Source organism: Capricornis sumatraensis, chromosome 1 (assembly GCF_032405125.1).
Source record: "Capricornis sumatraensis isolate serow.1 chromosome 1, serow.2, whole genome shotgun sequence".
In the NCBI taxonomy this organism is placed as follows: domain Eukaryota; kingdom Metazoa; phylum Chordata; class Mammalia; order Artiodactyla; family Bovidae; genus Capricornis; species Capricornis sumatraensis.
In genome coordinates, this window is record NC_091069.1 from 11,438,958 (window position 1) to 11,458,108 (window position 19,151).

Sequence of the window (19,151 nt, forward strand, 5' to 3'; positions counted from 1 at the left end):
AATTTGCCACCCTGCTCCCTACCTGCCAGAGAAAGACTTTTCAGGTCCTGCGGTGCACAAGGGACCAGTATGGTCAAAGGCCAGAGTTTAGCTGGATGGGTGAATTGAGTGCAGTGGGTGAGGGGAGTGCTCCATGGAGGGGGCACAGCAGGAGCAAAGACAGGGAGGGATGAGGATGTCTGGGCTTTGAGGAGGGTGAAGGAGAGGCAAGGCTGGAGAGCTAGTCCGGAGAGTCCTATCGTACAGGCTGAGTTGTCTGTGTCCTGGATGTTCCCATCTACTGTTTCAAGCAGGAGATGATAGGATAAGATTTGTCGTTGGAGCAGGCTAGCAGCCGTGGGAAGGAGGATTGGCATGGGAAAGTCTGGAGGCCGAGAGAGAGGTAACATCTGGCCGGAAATGTTGAGAGTATGGATGGGTCCAGGGGTGACCACGGTCGGAAACCAGCTACTTGGCCCCATTGCAGCCTCTGACCATCTCCTGCCCTCCTCCAATGCCAGTTCCTTCCCAGCTCTCAACCTCAGTGCTCCTCCACCGGGGTCACCTCCCTTCCAGTCCGGCCCTGGACCCTTTTTCCCGTTTCATTTCCTCTTCCTCCTCTGCTCGTACTTCAGGGGTTTGTGGCAGCAGGCCCCTCGCCCTCCGTGAGCTGCCCTCACTTCCCACTGCTGCCGTGCTGCCTCCTTTCAGAAATGCCTTTTTTGCCGGGAATGTTCCCTCGCAACTGCCTCAGGCTGTTACCAAGTCCCTCTCCAGGAACTTGGGTGAGACTTGATTCCAGGACTCAACCTTGTCCATCCTCTGCTGTCCCAGCCCTTGTCCTTCCTGCCCCTGCAAGAGTCAGCGATCTCTGTCAGTAGAATCTGTCTTACTCCTAGAGTCTGTGTGATTCAATGACTGTTAGATGTTGAATTAATTTTCTGATTCTCTAACTTGGTTGTGTATGTATGAAACCTAGTGTTAGAAACCTTAACTGCTGTTTATTATTTGTGAACAGGTTACAGAACCCCTGGGGAGAGTTGGTTTAGATTGTGTTCCGTTTGTGTGGCCCCAGTTGGGCCGTTAAGAGAACAGTACAAAGCATTGCATATATGATAGGTCCTTTTTTTTAGTTTTGTATTATTTTAAATTTAAAGCTAATTTGGAGGTGTCCTTGTGCCAGTGTCTGCTGGTGCTGTCACATTATTTTTAGTTATAATTACCTGCAAGGGGTGCTGTCATTGCCTTCTTACTGAGAGAAACCTGAAACTTAGATTTACTGACCTGCCCGTTACCACCCTGCCTGGGAGCAGCAAAGCTGAGATTTGAACCCTTGTCCTTCAGCCCAGGCAAGCCTGAGCTTACCACAGCTGCTTTGATTTTATCATCTTAAAGATGTTACTTCATTAAGCTATTAAGCCTTGCTTCTGAATACTAAAAATATTTACACAAATTCCCAGGGGCATTTATTTGTTTGGCATATTTTTGACTGTTCTTTGTGAAGACTTTCTATCCTGCATATTAAAAACAGTATTTACTGAAACAGCTTTATAGTATCAAAGGAAACTTTTCAAAATTATACACAATTCTACCACCCGAAGACAACATGAATTTTATATTTTGTTTCTCTCTAATCCAAGTCCATTGTGAAGAGCAGCCTTTTATCAGAGAATGTGAAATAAAATAACAGTTTTTGTGCTGTCCTGGTTTTGTCTTTGTCATTCTCTTCGTTTCTTTCAGCCATTGTTCACTTTTGAGCAGGGCTTGATGCCTCTTTCCCTGTGGTGGGAGCTGTGCTGGGCTGCCTTTCTTCCTGAAGAAGTTGTTCTGGCTTCCCATGGAGGTGTTTGTTGTTTTCCTTTCTTCTCTTTTTTTTTTTTTTTTTTTTTTTTTTGAGGGGACGAGGAGCTTGATATTGAGAGAGAACCCCAGAAATGCCAAAATGTAGTGGTTTTTGTCTTAATTCATGTGACTTACTTTGGGTGAGCTACAAAGCAAACCTCCGGCTACAGATGAAATAGAAGGCCCTCCTAAATGAAATGGGCCCACTGAGCGTTAACATTCCCTGTGCGACTAAGGCTTTCCTAAAGCGTGCTGTAAGTGAGAAAATGAGTATTTCATGTAAATTCTCATGTTTTAGTGAAATTACCAAGTTTTTTATTATGAAAAATAAAAAGATAGCTTTCTAATGGATCTTTTCTTTTTCCCTGAGTTATCTGACAGTAAGAGCTGGAAGCTACAAATTACCCATAAGACAGGGGCGTCTAAACTTTGTCTACCCATGGGCCTGTATTGGTGACTAGCCAGGCGCCTGAAGGCTACTCTTAATTTGCATGGAACAGAAGACACCTGTCTTGTCTTGCGCGTCTCTTAACCTTCTGGCACAGCTCCTTGAGCATCGGGTCCAGGAACCTCCTCGCTGAGGGCTTGCCTTCCTGAGGGTTTGCTTAAGAGGAGAAGACATCAAACGCCTCATGGTGTGGCCCTCAGACAGCTTCTATCCTAAACCTATCTTGTGAAGAGGATGCCGACTGTAATGATAGCTGTGTTCCTCCGGTAGCTTGTCCGCTTGCAGTGCTGGCAACTGTGAGAGCCCTTTTACTGAGAGGATCTTTGCACTGCTCTGAGGTGGTTGCCATCATCCCTGTCTTATGAATGAGAATATTGAGGCTTAGAGAGGTGTGCCGAGGTCACGCAGCCTGGAGGTGCGTGGTCTGGCTTGAGAACCCTGGGTCTCTGTGGCTTTTCCCCCTTGGCTTGGTTGTTACTGAGTGGTGTGTGGCAAGTGGTTCAGGCCAAATGTGATTTGATCCATTCTCAAAACAAGAAGAATGCACCCCTTAGGTTTCATTTAATTATTTTCCACTTTACGAACATAATTTGCAGGAGACTGCAAGTGATCGATTAGTGGAATTGTGGAAAGCTGGGCAAGATTTTTTTTACTTTATTAAGAAAGGGAAAAGGGTTTTGGTGTTCTTTTTTTTTAATAGACAAAATGTGGGTTCTTTTAATTCTCAGATTAATTAGCTTATTCTTTTAACTTGCCAGCTTTTCTTTATGAAACAAACTGAAGTAGTGTCAGGAGAAGCTTGGGGACCATCTTTTGCTATTAGTTTGGCAGTGCTCCTTGTAGCTGCATTGGCAGCGTATATAAAATTTTTATTTTGCCCACTTATTCACATAGAGAATTAATATGAATGAAATTTAAAGCCCGACATTCCTGGAAATGAGGCCCTTGGACAATTTAGGAATACTAACTTAAGGAATAAACATTGATATGCACCATTAGGGAAGGCTTTGGGTCACTGCCAGGGCCGTCCAGGTAAAATTCTCTCTCCAGATGAACTGGCTATACAATTTCCTAATTACTGGAATGTACCTCTTACGTCCCAGTTTACAGAGCCCCCTAGCAATTAAAAAGATTCAGGACAGAGTAAACATACCAGATGTCTCACCTTGTGGGCAAAGAAGAGTCTTAGAATTAAGTTGGAACTTAGGAACATCAGTAGGGAATTCAGACCTGCCATTTTTCTCCTTATTTTTACTCTAAAGTACAACCTTCGTGCAGGCATTTTATTACCTCCACATGACTTGATTTGAAAAAATTTTCCTGTGCTATGTATATTAGACCAGTGCACTACAAGATGGCAAACATTTCTTCCACATTAATTTTCAACTCTGAAATCAGATGTGAACTCTGATTTAGCACTGTATTTAGTTCAGTGGCCTTCTCAGAGGGCACATGCTTGACCAGAGCTACTCATCTAACCTCTCTGAACCACAAACCCCTCATTTCTAAAAAGAAGCTGACTGACTTTTTTTTACTTGGTATCACTGGATCATTGGGAGGCTGCAGTATCACATATGTGAACACGCTCTGTAAAGCACTACATGCTTTCCCCTGCATGTGTTGCGGCATCATTTTTAATTTTTCAAGGTAGGGTGGGGTTGTGAAAAGAGCTGGTCTTTGTAGTCAGACTGGGTTCAAATCCAAGTGCAACGTTGGTTAGCTATTTGAGCATTGATTTCTCCTTCAGGAAAATGGAGGTTCTAAGGTCTGTTCCATGGGAAATGTGTGAGGATTAAGCAAGATACCACATGTAAAAATCTTTGTGTGTGGAACATCATTGATGTTTGGTGCATGGTATTTTGATAATTTTTGTGCTAACACATTCTCTGTGTGCGGTTCTGTGTACTAAGATTTTCCTGGCAGTTTTTCTTGCTTTGATTAAATAAGATGAATTTCAGAGGATTTAAAATGTGTGATGCATGGATTTTATGTCTTAAAGTTTATACCACTGTGGGATGCCAGGAATTAAGTAACTGAGAACCAAAAGCCCATGAAAGTTGGATTACGCATCTTGATTTCCTGGTTGTTGCAAAGGTGGTACTAAGCCAATAGATGGTGCCGTTATGTTAGGAAATGAGAAAATATTTACTTCTACAATTCATCATGTTGTTTCAGGGAGTGTAACAGAGCCAGTCTTTGCTGGTTCTTCATCTGTTCTAATTAGTGTGGACTTTGTTCTTGATTCTGTGTAAAAAATATTAAATGTTTCTTTTTGTAGGTTAAGTAGTGAGGTATTGAATTAATATTAGGGTGCTCTTCCTCTTGTTTTTTCTGCTCTTGATGTTTTACCACTAAATCTTTTGTAGTTTGAATTTAGTCCTTAGTTTACAGCCAAAAATAAAGCCCTTGCCAGGAGTATATTTCAGAAGTTAAATGCAGTACGCACAGTTTTGAGTCCTTTGCTTTAAACCCTATTTCAGAGAGAGTGAGGTTAATTATTAATTCGTTCATCTTTACCTGCTCTTGTTTCAAAATTGGCCCTACTACAAAATGTATTTTCTTATTCTTGCTAATATAACCTAGTGCTTCGTCATCTTTACTTCTTTATTGGACAGACCAAGAGGAAAGTCATTTTATATATCAGAAGACCTTTCATGTGGAGGTCATATAGCTAAGGATTTGCTGGCAACCAGATCTACCATTACTAGCTGTGTGGTTTTGGTTAGGTTCCTTTACCTCTGTGATCTTAATTTTTTGTTTGTTTTTCATCTATAAAATGGATATAATATAGGTGAATAAAGTGAAAAAATACGCAACAGTGCTTTTGCATTTTTCTCAGTATGTAGGATTTATTATTCACCCAAGGCTCTGTGGACAAGATAAACCTTTACTTACATTTAAGACTAAGTGTGGTTTTATAAATTAGTAAACTCTGTGGTCCTTTGTCCTTGAGGGTTCTTGGGAGAAGAACAGGGAGACTTGGGAAAAGCCTGCAAAGGGATTAACTTGCACTTTGGGAAGCTGTTTTGAAATGTGGACCGGCGTAAAGGTGCCTTTGAAAGCCTGTCAGCTCCGACTGCCTCAAGCTCCCGTAGTGGGAGAGGGAAGTGTACGCCCTGCGGTCGGCGGTGCTGAGGGGCAGCTTGATTCTTGGCGGGGCCTGACGAGGGTGGGAGCCTGATTAGGAAAGGCAGTGTAATTTTAAGGCACTTTTCATCCTCCATCTTATCCTTTCAACATAGGGTTAGTTGACTCCTCTGTTTGAGTTTTCTGGCCTTAATGCATTGTGGTAGTTCATTGGAATACATTAATAAAGCACAGCCTTCACTCTTTAGGCCTGAAGTCCCCAAATGTTAGTCTTTCCTTAAGAATAAGTGTTTACAGTCTGTCAGGTCAATGAGACATTGGCAGTTGCAGTTATAAGAAAAATCCCTGTTCCCTTTAAGTGGTGTTTAAAATGATTTACTTAGAATAAAATTTAACTCCTTTTTTTACTACATTACATTTAGAAAAGGAACTGCATTTCTTGAGAAATTACTTTCTGAGTGAAAATGTTGTTGGGTGCTTTAAAATCTATTTCCTAGCATATTAAATGCAGTATATATATTTTTTATTCATTGGAGATAAAAGATAGACTCTGACATTGAGGTACATTTGCTGATGAAAAGGAAGCATTCTTTCCCCTCACAAGGGGTTTAAATGTAATACTCAGTGCTTACTCAGGAGTGAAAACATCAAATTAAACTGTTTATGCTGACAAAGGACGATTGTGGATTTCCGCAACCCATGCAAGATTATCTGATTGCTTGGCCTGCCTCTTCAGAAGCTTTTGGCCAAGACTTATAATGAAATGCATGCATACAATTAAACCATTTCCAGTCAGTGTCTGAGTTTTCCCAGGCGCTGAGAGGAGTTCCGCTGCTCTCTAGTGGCTGAATGTGCTTCCCCAGCACCATCATTGTGTCATTTTCACAAGTCAGCTCTTCACACGTTGTCGGTGTTGGCCTGCAGAGCAGGCACCAGCGCCAGGAGACCAGGCCTTGTAGACCAGAGCAGAGTGAAAAACGATCCCAGTCCATGGGTCTGTGAAAGCACCAACTTTCTCCAGGATGAGTGGCCAGCTGAGTAACGATGAGCAGGTGTGAGTAAGCGCTCTGTCAGGGAGAGCTGACACTGATGGATGAGAATGTTCTCTGCCTTGCTCTTTTATCGCTGCATACATCTTACACCCTGGCAGTCCACAGTGGCAAACAGGTCCTTGGGTGCTTAAAATGGACTGCTTCTTAGCAAAAGGAGCAGCTTTCTTCCTGAAAAGATCTGGTTAAATTGATTTGGGGGGAAAGCAGTAGAAATCCATTTCCTGCTCCTCTCAGAACTTCATGGAAAGAAATTTTAAGGACCTTCATTTCTATTAAAGCTGCCAACCCTGAGACTTGTTGAGTATGATTGTCTAAAAGACCCCTAGAGAGCGGGAAGCTTGTCCTAGAGCATCTGTAATAGCTTGCTCTTACTGAGCTTTTTACTGTGTGCCAGGCGTCCTGTCTTAGACGTGCCATCTCGTTCAGATCTCAGCCAACCTGTGAGGAAGACACATTCTGTCATCCTCCCGTTTGTGTTGGGGAGGCAGCCAGAGCAGTAGGGCCGCTGTCCTGTCGCTTCTGGGGCATCATTCACCGTGTCTTGATGAGGTGGTGCCTCCTGGAGCAGTTTGGCAGCGCTACAGGACTCCGAGGGCCTCAGTGAGGTGCTGGGGGAAAGCAGGGAGGAAGCGCAGAGCTGTGCATGTCCTGTGCATCTGTGTGTCCCAGAGCCTGCTGCCCAGTGGCCACCTGGGATGGTTGGTTTGAAACAATGAGTGGGGAGTTTCACCTTCTGAAAAGTGGATGGGCTAGAGCCACCAGTGAAAGTTGCTCAGTCGTGTCTGACTCTTTGCAGCCCCATAGACTATGCAGTTCATGGAACTCTCCAGGCCAGAATACTGGAGTGGGTAGCCTTTCCCTTCTCCAGAGGATCTTCCCAATCCAGGGATCTAACCCAGGTCTCCTGCATTGCAGGTGGATTCTTTACCAGCTGAGCCACAAGGGAGAGCCACCAGACCTAGGTTTGAGTCTCGGCTACCCTTACTGCCTTTAAATTAGCTGAGCCTCAGTTTCCTTGTCTATAAAATGGAGGAATTACCTGTACCACATGAGTTTAGAGTCAGGGACAGAAAAACCCTTGGTAATTATTTTCCCTTCCCCAATGTGAGGATTTATGAGCCTAGACATCAGATTTCTACCTGATGACTTTTTGAGAGTTTGACTTGAGAGAGTACCTACCGGGTTTTAGAAAATTATTTGTCTTTTATTTATAGTTTCTTCAGCACGTCTAATAAAATAGATTTTACAATTGCTGGGTTTGATTTCATACTTTTAGTTAACCCTGACATGTATAAAAGTATAATTTCATGTTTCTTTTTAATCCCACTGTCCTTAAGCCATATTAATGTGGATTTTTTTAAAATATATAGAACAGGTAAAAGCAGTATCTCAGTAAAATTTTCTTGATGCATTTTGAGTTTTGTCCAGAGATGGATTGTTCTCTTAGAAACAGGTTCAAATTGAGCCACTAAAGTAATGCTGATACACTAAGATCAGAAACACCCTCAGAGGGTTTACAAAATGGAGAGTAACTTCACTGTTTTATTTAATTTTTTTGAATGGGACTATTTAAAAATAAATACTTTGGTACTTGAGTAGCATTGGTAAATAGTGAATGGCGTCTGTTTAATCATTTAAAACACTTAACTAAAATCCCAGTCTCATTTGAATTTCCAAGCAAAACACAAATTAACTGTATCCAGATGTGTGTTAATTGTTCTGCTGAAATCTAAGCAGAAAGTTAGAAAGCATGATTTTGGGGCTAAGGGAGTTAAGAAAACTAGAGCTGTTTTCATGCCTACTTGCTAATCTCAATTTCAGGCATCTGGGTTTGCCGTCTGAGAGACAGCATGGGGAACAGAAGCCATTCTGGACACTTTAGATTCAGACGATTGGGCTCATGCTCCCAGATTCGCTAATCGTCTGCTGTGTGATCTGGGCAAGTTCCTTGTCTCCAGGATTCAGTTTTCCTTTCTGCGAAACGGGGCTGCACTTACCTGCCATGTCTGAGGAGCATAAAAACTCTGCGACTGTGCTTTGAAGTTTAGTAAACACCAGGTCCACTGTGTCTGTTGGCGTCTGTTTAGTAAGTTGGTTGTTACATGGCAGACTTCTGGATAAGTGAGATCTGGCTTGGTGCTGGTATGCTCAGAGGACTTCATTGTTAAGATGATTTTACGTCTTTTTAGAAGATGTTGGTGCCTGTCCTAAGGAAGCCCTCCTAAGGACTGGTAGAGAGACATCATTTATTTATCTATCTATGACAGTTGATTGCTGTTGTTCATTGGGATTGTTGATTCCTGCATGGGTTGACCTGCAGGCCCTTCTCTGCAGATTTCAGGACCAAGCTGCCTGCTGCTGCTACACAGCAGGACTATGACAGCTGGCAAGGTCTTGGTCTTCTGGGATATCTTTTCTCATCCCTTCATGATGTCGAATTCTTCAAGTGTGTATCTTAAAAAATTGTTAAGTAATACATTGTCATTGAAGGAAAATAAGAAAACACAAGTAAGCAAAAAGATTACAGTTTATTACAGAAATAAACATAATTTTAAAAACTTTTCTTCCACGTGTGTATAATATGTATTGTATAAGCATATCTGTTAATTTTGCTTCAGAACATGTTTTTCCCTCAGTACTCTAGTACTTTGGCCACCTCATGCGAAGAGTTGACTCGTTGGAAAAGACTCTGATGCTGGGAGGGATTGGGGACAGGAGGAGAAGGGGACGACAGAGGATGAGATGGCTGGACGGCATCACTGACTCGATGGATGTGAGTCTGAGTGAACTCCGGCAGATGGTGATGGACAGGGAGGCCTGGCGTGCTGCGATACATGGGTCGCAAAGAGTCGGACATGACTGAGCAACTGAACTGAACTGAAGATTGTATTGTGGACATTGCCAAAAATTATTGTTGTGTTTAATCACCATGTGTATGAATTTGTTTGTTTTCCCTGTCTCGTGATTGTTGGTGCTGGACCTTTACATTTACCTCCAGTCTTTGGTGTTACTTTTTTTGTTTTTTATCATCTAAACTGATCAAAGTGTCATTTGGGTTGTTACTGTTTATTTCTTTTGGATCTGTCTCTAGCAGTAGAATTACTGGTTTGGTGGGTACCTGTAGCTCTGTGCTTTCTGATTGATGCTTCTAAATTGTGGGTTAAAAAAGTTCCATATGTGCTTCTACAAGAATATGTTAGATTGCCCTTTCTAGCTGGGTATTCTTCTTTCTAATGTTTGCTAATCTAGAAGTCAAAAAAAAGGCTATTTAGTTTCTATTTGTATTTATTTCTTTGATGACTAGTGAACTTGAGCAGTGTCTCTAAATGTGTATAGACTTCTTGTTTTCTTTGTAAACTGCTGTGTCATTTTCTTTGTTGGTGTATTGATAGTATTTATCTGTGAACTCTTTAATTTTTAATGCCCTATGTGTCACACATATCTCTGAGTTTCAGGACTTACATTTTACATTGTTTACAGATGCTAGTCTTTTTTTCTTTTAAAGCCAGTGGCCTAAATGTTATTAATAAGACAGATACTTCATTTTGAAAGAATGGCTGGAGATGTGACCTTTGTGGCATTTGTGCCTGAGCCCCCTTTTCCTGGAGGTCTGCGTTTGGGTTCCCCATGGAGTCATCTTGAATGTCTGTGGGTGAGTCAGGCCCTGGCAGAGGTGGGGAGCAGACTGTGTTTCCAGGGCGTCTCTTGAATTCTTCTGATGAACACCAAACCCGACAGCCAGGGTAAGGCAGTGTGCACCCAGGTGGCCACAGTGGATGTGGCAGTGCAGAGCCGTCTTCATCCCCCGTGGACGGTAGGGTGGCGTTGAGTGCCCTGACCTCCATCCCGGTCTCTTCCTACGGCTGGCTGCCGAGTGGTTTGGGAGGTGGTGGTTGAGCGGGTGGTTGTGTGTGGATGGTGTGGAAGAGCTTGGGAAAGGACAGTGGATGCAGGGGTAAGTCAGTAACTAGGTGGCCACCTCAGCATTGTGCATACCCTCTCTAAATGCCAGTCCCTGAATTGTACCTGGTTTTTCTGATTTTTTAAAGAGCTTTGTTCTGGAAACAACACTGACCACTCAGTACCTGTGGGTGGGCTGACAAAGGCAGACTTGGTGGAGGTTGCTAAGGAGCAACCTGGAGACTGCTGAGGAGACAGAGCTCTGGTGGGGGAAGGCAGACATCCAGGGAGGGCGTTTCTCTCCTGAGAGTATCACAGAGCTCAGACCTGACCAGGACCTGTAATAGGACATGGTTTTGTGGGTTTAAAGCACTTTTTTCCTTTTGAAAATGGACTTGCTTTACATTTGATTTTGTCTTATGTTCATTTTAGTATGGTAAATTAGGTAATAAATGTTCTGTTTCACTTTATCAAGACATTTACTGCTGTAGTCACTCTTTCTGGACCCACTGTTTTCCCAGCTTCTCCATTTGAACAGTTGTACTGAAATCAGCCCAGCCTAATTCAGTAATTTTTTTTTTTTTAGTGCTCACTGTGTGCCAGGGACTGCTAGGTCTGGGGGATGCAGCTGTGAAGGGATGGACAAGTCGGCAGAGATGAAAGTGGCCAACTCTCATCACTTTAGATGTGGTGTGGTGCTTAAGAAAGGCTTCTGGGAAAGTCATCTCTCGGCTGAGGTTGGACGGGTATCTCCGCCTTCTGTGGATTATGAGGGGCAGAGGGAGAAGCATGTGTCAAACGTAGACGTGAAGTGGTCTTGGCACTTAAGAAATTACTGTCAGCTTAGCGTTGGTGGGGTGCCAAGTGTGTGTGGATATTGGGGAGGTGGGGGTGGCTGAGGGAGCCAGAGACCTGGTCATGGAAGGTCACGTGTGTCTGCTTTGAACTGTACTGTGGCCTGTAGAACTTTCTGTTTGAGAGAATGACATAGGGTCACACCTGAGACAGAAATCCTGGCCTGTGCCTGTTAGTCCCGTAATCCTATACAGGAAGCTTTATTATGAGGATGACAAAGTGATAGCATTGGATGTGTGGCCCATGGTGGGCACTCAAGCAGAAGGCTCTTGTTTCCTGTCCTTGGCTGCCTCCTCTCTCCTGTTAGAGGAGTTGAGGGCAGGCCTCTCGTCCCTTTCTCCTAGACCCTTCCTGCATTTGTGGACAGCATAGGCCCTCTGACATCAGTTTCCTTCGCCTGACAATGCCTGCTGTCTAAAGCAGCGGACCCTGTGCCTGGCCCACTGCCCCCTGGCTTTTCCGTTTGTTTATTCCTTGATGGGAAACCAGGCCGTTCTGACCAATTGTCTAAGGTGGCCTTGCTTTTGGAGTAAAAGAAAATGAGAGGATTTTTCCTTCAGAGGAATTTTTGCCTTGATTTTGGGTATGAGAGTAAGAGGTTAGTAGGTTTAATGATGAAATAATTGGAATGTCTACAGATGTTATAATGGTTTATAGGAAAAATGGGATAAAATATTTAAACATTTTGTGAGTCAGATGGCTGCCTTATTAACATGAAATTTGTCTTGATGGTTTATTGTATATAGTTTTAAGTGGCGTTGAAATAAAATCCAGAGAACTGGAATGAAATTATATTTAAAAAGACAAGTCTCGTTGAGTTTACCGTCTTTTTTCTTTTTAATGGCCAGCTCCTTCCAGTTCCTTCCCCTGGATGCGTTGCCGTGAGCTTATGTGAGGATTTGCATGTTGTTCTCTTGCCATATTGGGTGATTGCAGTCATATTTGAAATTCTGTCTTCTTTCTTCTGCATAGCAGACGCACATTCAGAGTTTCCTAGAAACCTGTTGACCAAGTCAGTGCACTGCATTTTCTAACACTTCTGTGTGTTTCTGAAAAGGGGGCGCCAAAGTCCTCCTTTCCTAAAATGCTAGGAGTAGGAGCTAGTTTGCAAGTGATTTAGAAATTGTTTTTAGTGTTGAATTTCCCTTTCTTTTCAGATATATTTGGAGTCTGCTTATCTTTGATCTCAGAGGAAACAGCATCAGGCAGTTTATCAAGCTCTTGTTTTCCTGAAATTGTTTCAGCTCTGTGCACGTGTGTGTCACCGGTGTGTGTTGGGGAGTGTGCTCTCAGTGGAGAAGCAGAGGTACCACACAGTAAGGGTCCCCGTGTCCCTTCTGTATGTGCCTCTCCTACACCTTCCAGCTCTAAACATCACGGTCTCTGGTTATATGAGACACATCCACTGCACTGACAGACTTTCTTTCCTATGAGTTTAGGTTTAGTGTGCACTTCCACTTAGAGAAATTTTGTCTTCAGTACTGTTTCTCATGAAAAAAAAGCTTTCGATAAAGAAAGAATTACTGTATTGGGAGGGAAATGTTTTTTCATGTCTTAAAATTTTAGATGAAGCTAAGCAGAAGGAAATATATGTGCTCAGGAAAAGTAAGAGTAAAATTAATTTACTGTGAAACTGTCAAAGAGACGATGGCCCAGGAGAAAATACAGAGCTTGTGGCCTTTAGGGAAAGATGGCTTTGAGGTCAGTTGAGTTTTTCCTTTTACAGTAACTGATTATAGTTTTCCACAAATGTGTTAGTTCTTAGTAAATAGCCATCTTTCCCCTGTCTTTTTCCAACGTGTGTTTCTGCCCTCTGGTGTGTGTATCCTTGGGCTCTTTGCAGAGATATTCTTGGACCAGGCTGGGAAAGAAGTATTTTTTTCCCTGTGGTTTCTTTATTTGCAGTTTTCTTGTTTCTTTGTGATAGTTGTCCTTTGTTTTCCACACAAAACCAGCTTGTTTTTTACTGTGGAGTTCGAGATTGGTTCTCACTCATGCCTTAAAACAGAAACTTAGGTTACTTTTCCCCCCGATCCTTGAAACTCAGAGTAAATGTGTACGTCTTAAAGCACTGGTGGACTTTGACTCTGTTTCCAGGTTTTCCAGGACACATATACTATGAAATTCCAAAGCTGGATTTTGGTAAATTTGTGTAGATGTATCTAGTTTTATTTGGGCGCACTAGTTTTCTGTTTAATTCCTGTTTCCTTTCCAAAGGGCTTTTAATATCTCTTCAGGTTCCTTTTTTCTTTCTTCTTTAAAAGAGGAGAAAAAAATTGTGAGAGGGGAAATGGGGTTGCCTTTTGCTCCCAAAGCCTAAATGAATAGTCATTGCCTGTAATGCCGTCTACACTCGTCGCTTCCCACTGCTTCAGATGTGATGTATCCGGCGCTGTGAAGGTAATGATCCTCAACCGCAGCAATATTCCCTAACAGGAGCATCTGTCATATTCATCGGGATTACCATGTTCATTGATTTGTGTCTGTAAATCTGCTGTTTCTACCCTTTAAATTTGATCTATAATTGGACCTCCTTAAATGGTTCAGATAAGCTAGTCTCTATTTTCTCAATGCAGCAATGCTGTCAGCTTCTCCTTTTTCATTATACATTCAGCAGACTTGATAAAATCAGCAGGACACCTCATTTGAAACTGTTTAATCGCTGCCTTTTTCCTTTGCTAAACCATTGAGGTGGTCAAGCGGTGTACACAAATCATTTTAAATAGAAAATATGGTTTTCTCTGTGACCCAGCTAAATAGATAGTGTTATGCAAAACAAGTTAAAAAGTAATAAATGCCAAAAAAATCTTCTAATTGGAGTAAAAAATTGTGGGCAACTCTATCCTCTCTCCAAAAGTAGAGTATCCTGAAATATTGCCAGAACCCTGTAAAGACAAGATGATGGTTTTCTAAAGATTCTCTGGTTTCTGAACAAAGCAAGTTTAAATTTTCCAGTGGTGCTGAGCTGCCTTTTGCATCCCTTCAAAGGGAGCCCATCCTTATTTGTAATGCCTTTACATCCTGCTTTTGTAGGGAGAAATTTGCTGTCTGTTAATGTCTATGCAGCATAACCTTTCAGCCATGTGCTATTGTGATAATAAATTTTTGTTTCTTTGTCTGTCATTTTGTCTACTCAGCTGTTACTCTTCAAAGTACAAACTAAAAATAATAGCTCTAAATAAATGCCACATAATAAAGTGTTTTACAGCTGTAGCTGGAATAACCTGGTGGCTGCAACGTGCAGTCCTATTACCGTTGCTGGTGCTGTGGTTTCTTCCCCGTGTGTCAGGGTGACTCTGCCAGGGCCAGCTCATTAAAACAATCTCTTCTTTCTAACTGGCTTGGTATTTAGCACTATACCCAGCAGCCTGCCAAGGCACAGTTGTGAAACACAAGAGTCGCAGCACAGGATATATGAAGTTAAGTGGCATTCACTTTTTTGAACAAATAGAAATTATCTATAACCTCATTTTCTTGCTTCAGGACTTTACTGTGAATAATTTGCAGTTACTCCTGTGAGTAGGTTAGAAGTGGGGCCAGTTGCAGGTTTACCTGAGATAGTGGTAAGTGAGACCCCAGGCTTTTGAAGAGCAGTGTTTGCCTGATTTTTGTGGCCCTGTCATATTAATGTTTATACTGTGCTTGAATGTGACATTGGGTGTGTTTTGCCATTTTCGCTGCCCCACAGTAAACTTGAGAGGGAGAAGCTGAGAGTTGGTAAATATGCTAAATAAACATGCGTCTTTTCTTTCCTATAGGTTCGGGCTCCTTGGCAGCGATGGCCGTGTTTGAAGATAAATTTAGGCCAGACATGGAGGTGTGTAAGTCCCTACAGTTCTGTTCTGTTTCAGATAATCTTTCTCATATGTTGGGACATTTACGAATTGATCACTGATTCCTCCAAAGTGTGAATAGCACTGCTGCTGTTAGTTGGCATGCTCTTTGGCACAGGTACTGTGTTTGCTCGGAAGACTGGTTACTCGGGAAAGCTTCAGTTTGTAGTGGCCCTGCCGTGCCCTCCCTCAGCCTCGGGGAGGCTGCACTGTTGAGTTTTTTCTGCTGGCCTTTGGGCTGTCTGGGCGTCTTCTTGGTTGTAAATGTGTGACAGTGTAGGATGTTTTCTTATGCACTATCACAATGTCTCAAAACAACAGGTTTTCTCACTAAGAGTAACTATGTATGTCTGTACATCCTGTCACACACACCTGGCCTGAAAATGGGGGCAGTTTGAAAAACCCCTTAGAGTGTTCTGCATTTGGCAGAGGATACCTACCCCTGTATGTAGGGTCTATTCTCGGAGCGTGGTGTGTCTCATGTCTCACATCTAAAGAGATCTTTCTATTTTCTTGGGTAATGGGGAGGGTGGCGTCTTCTGAATGACATTCCACCTGTGCCTGCTTTAATGGTAGATGCACCCCCGACTCAGCAGACCCCCCAGATCTCCAGGAACACGCCACCCGTCTTTCAGTGTCAGTTTTGAGGGAGTGTTCCATGTGCTTGGTTACTTTGTGGTCCCACATTACTCCTCTGCAGTGCTTTATCCTCGCTGCTGAGCCAGCTCGCAGCCACGTTACATTCTGAACGCAACCCTCATTATCTGCCCTTGGTTTTTTGATAGCTGTTAGATTTTTTCATGGAGAGTATCAACTTGTTTTCAACAGTTATTGGGCTGTTTTACGAGTGGTTTACCCTGTTTCTTGATGTGTAGGTTTCTGCTGTTCCTGCTTTTGCAGTAGTGTTTTGTGTAGACACCAGAGGGTGTTTCTGGGAATTACTTTTTGCCTTCTTGACAAAACACTGCTTTTTGCCTAATCATCTTTGGAGAAGATTGGATGTTTAAAAAATTTTGTCCTTCTCTAGCTCATTGTCATCAGTGTCGAGTGTTCTTGGAGCTCTCCTCTCAGGTTTGGGCCACGTGCCAGGAGAGCGGAGGATGTAGGGCCGTGGATGCTGCCCAGCCAGGACAGTTTCTCCTGCCAGAAGCCACTAACCAAACCCTTGGTGTGTTGAGGAGAGCACACACAAGTGACGTGGTCACTAACGGCTGGTTTTCTTTCCTTCCTTGGATATCTGCAGGAATTAAAGCATGTGACTAAAGATAGAATTCAGCTAGGTATTTTGTTCTAGAAACAATAGTCTTGCTCCAGTCAAGAATAGTAAACCAATCTAGGTATCAACTCTAAATGAGATTAGAATTCCTTTCTCATTTCTCAGTGTGAACATGTATTCCCGTATCAGCATTACTTTCTGTTTGGGGTTCTTAAGTACAGAGGAAAAATAAGGTATACTCGTTCACTTAAAAAGAAAAAATGATCTCCTAGGCTTCAAACTAAAGGAGAGGAATTCCTAAGTCTCCACAAATCCGTTAGAATTAGCGCAGGTACAGGGAGAAAGACTCTGATGATTTTCATTTAGAAAGTCACCTCAGTAATGTCAAGCCCTCCTTTAAACCACATTAATCTTTTCAAATGTTCTTGAAAGCTGTGTCTTTTTCCAGTTGATTGGGACTTCCATATGTTAAAGAAAAATGAAAATTGCAGAAAAAGTTGAAAGCATGAAGTATATTAAAAGTGACTTTAACACTCTGCTAAAGTAATTTTATATCATTTATTTAGAGTTTAAAGTTGAAGTGATTCAAAGGCCATGAATATAATATTTCTGTGAAGGGAAATGTGAATCATCCCTTCAATAAAGTTTCTGATATTATCAATCTGAAGAGTGTTTCTTAGATCAATTTTATCTGTAGTTCAGACCACTTCTGTATTAGCTGTGAGGCTTTGAAACAGGTTGACCAAGTTCCCATTTCATATTGTTAATTAAATTTCCTATTTCAAGTGAGTGGTTTTTATTCTGTGAAGTTGTTGGAACTTGACACAGACCAAAAGTCAACAAAAACCACTTTTATTAAGGAGAAGGTAGTAATGCTTGGCTTCTCCAGTGAAGTGAATTTAAAAGTAAATAGAAGGCAGAGACAATAATGTAGTTTACCAATCTAAAAGGATGTTAATAGAAACTGAAATTATTGTGAAGACCAGGCAACTAACTCTGGTCACTCTGCTTTCTTTTGGTGAAGATGAAGTGATCTGGTTTCAGTGGAAGCTGAGACTGCTTACAAAGGTTGAGAGGACCCTGTTTTAGTGACTTGGTTGTGAAAGAGAGCTCAGCCAGGGTGTCATTCCTGGCTCTGTATTTGCATAGAACTCGTGGAAACGTTTGGTTTCAAATTTCCAAACTTTTTATTTTCCTTCTTTCCAGGGAGGCTTGCTTTCTGTGGCAAGAAGCCCTCCATAACTTTTCTTTCTTGCCTATTTTGAGACTGCAGGATTGGATGACTAAGTCTGCTTATTTCCCTTCAGTAGGGGAAAGGATTCTGGACGTGTCTCAAACAGAAACCCAGGAGAGTGTTTCTGCCTCTCAAGTCTTGCATGGATTGCCAGGACAGTAACTGCAGCTCACTTCACAGAGAATTGCATTGGGAGGGGTCAGTTTTAGGCTATCATAATTACCAGTTGTTTGCCAAACAGTGATTTTTAGGCCAAACTCATGAAACAAACTCTTGGCTTTATTGTTAAATTAGAAAAAGCCCATAGTCTTTTTTTTTTTTTTTAATTTAAACTACAGACCTGTGCCTTAGACAGTGTGGGGTCTAGACTGTAGTATTTATGGACTGGAAGTTCCTCTTTCCTTAACAACTTTTAATATTTTCTCATTGTCTTCAGCTGCACGGTCTTGTACGGTAGCCACCACATGAGTCTGTTGAACACTGGAGGGTAGCTTGTCTGGACTAAGAGGTGCTGCAAGTAGAAAACACATCCCAGATTTCAGAGGGTTGGAACAAAAAATTCTAAAATATATCTTGTTAGTAATATGGTTACATGTTGAAACAATACTGTTTTAAGTATATTGAGTTAAGTAAAAATATCAATTTTTTTCACCTATTTTTACTTTTTTAAATGTAGCTACTAGAAAATTTTAAGCTACATATATGATTCACGTATTTTCATTGTACAGGGCTGGTCTTGAACTTGTCATTTGCACGTTGCATTTAAGAGTTCTGCCATGTCTGGGTGCCACCTGTACTGTTAACTTCTCTTGAAAATTTTCATTTACATCAGCTCACTGTTCTATAAATTGAGTTATCATTTACACATAAGAAAATGCACAGAGATGAAGTATGCAGTACGATAGATGTTGGCATTTGTAATTACCCAAGTAACCATCAGTCAGATCAAGACAGAGCATTTCCTTCGCTGCAGAAGTGCTCCTTTCCTGTCAGTTCCCTTTCCTCACTTCCCTCCAGCCACTCTAGTTCACCTTTTTAATTTAAATTTATTTTTAAAATACAGTTTATATCCATGAAATCCTTGGTTTGATGTGCTGGTTATTTTTCCCCCCAAGACACATGAAAATGAGTGCATACTATTAATATAAATAAAAAATGTATTCACATATCACCATCATGAGTAAGCCCAAGGGTATGAATATTAAACTTTAGGAAACAGAGGTCTGCGTTCCTGCTCCACTTCAGCCCTTCTCGCCTGCTTGCTTGTCTTTGAATACAGCGTGGACTTGCTTGCGGACGAATCCTTCTCGCTGCTGGTGTCTGCCAGCCGGGCTCTCACCTGTTTCCTCATTTGTTTGTGTTCCTGGGCTGCGTGGTACATGCCTGTCCCATTGTTGTATGGCTGTTTTCAGGGCCATCTCCCCTACTGATTGAGAAAGGGAGACTCTTGAGGGCAGGGTCATTAAATCATCTCTCTTCTTCAGCTCCTAATGTTCAGTACACGTTTGTAGAGTTGAGACAGGATAACCTGGAGCTAAGGCAAAGTCTGAGTCATCAGAAACCACCTGGAAAACGGAGGGGACTTTTTCTTCTTCCCATCTGGAAAGTGCTGAATGTGTGTGTGTGTGTGTGTGTGTTTTGAGATAACAGAAGAAGATAACTAGTATATTTTTTAAGTAACACAGTATTGAGGGCGTGCTGAACG

General features: G+C 42.1%; 1 protein-coding gene across 1 annotated transcript in view; it reads left to right on the plus strand.

The window, feature by feature from the left end:
• PSMB7 (proteasome 20S subunit beta 7) overlaps window positions 1-19,151 on the plus strand; it is a 56,330-nt gene that overhangs the window by 12,174 nt on the left and 25,005 nt on the right. The window contains exon 6 of the mRNA XM_068972132.1: window positions 14,922-14,980. Within this exon, the coding sequence (XP_068828233.1) occupies window positions 14,922-14,980 (59 nt within the window). The remainder of the gene's footprint in view (window positions 1-14,921; window positions 14,981-19,151) is intronic.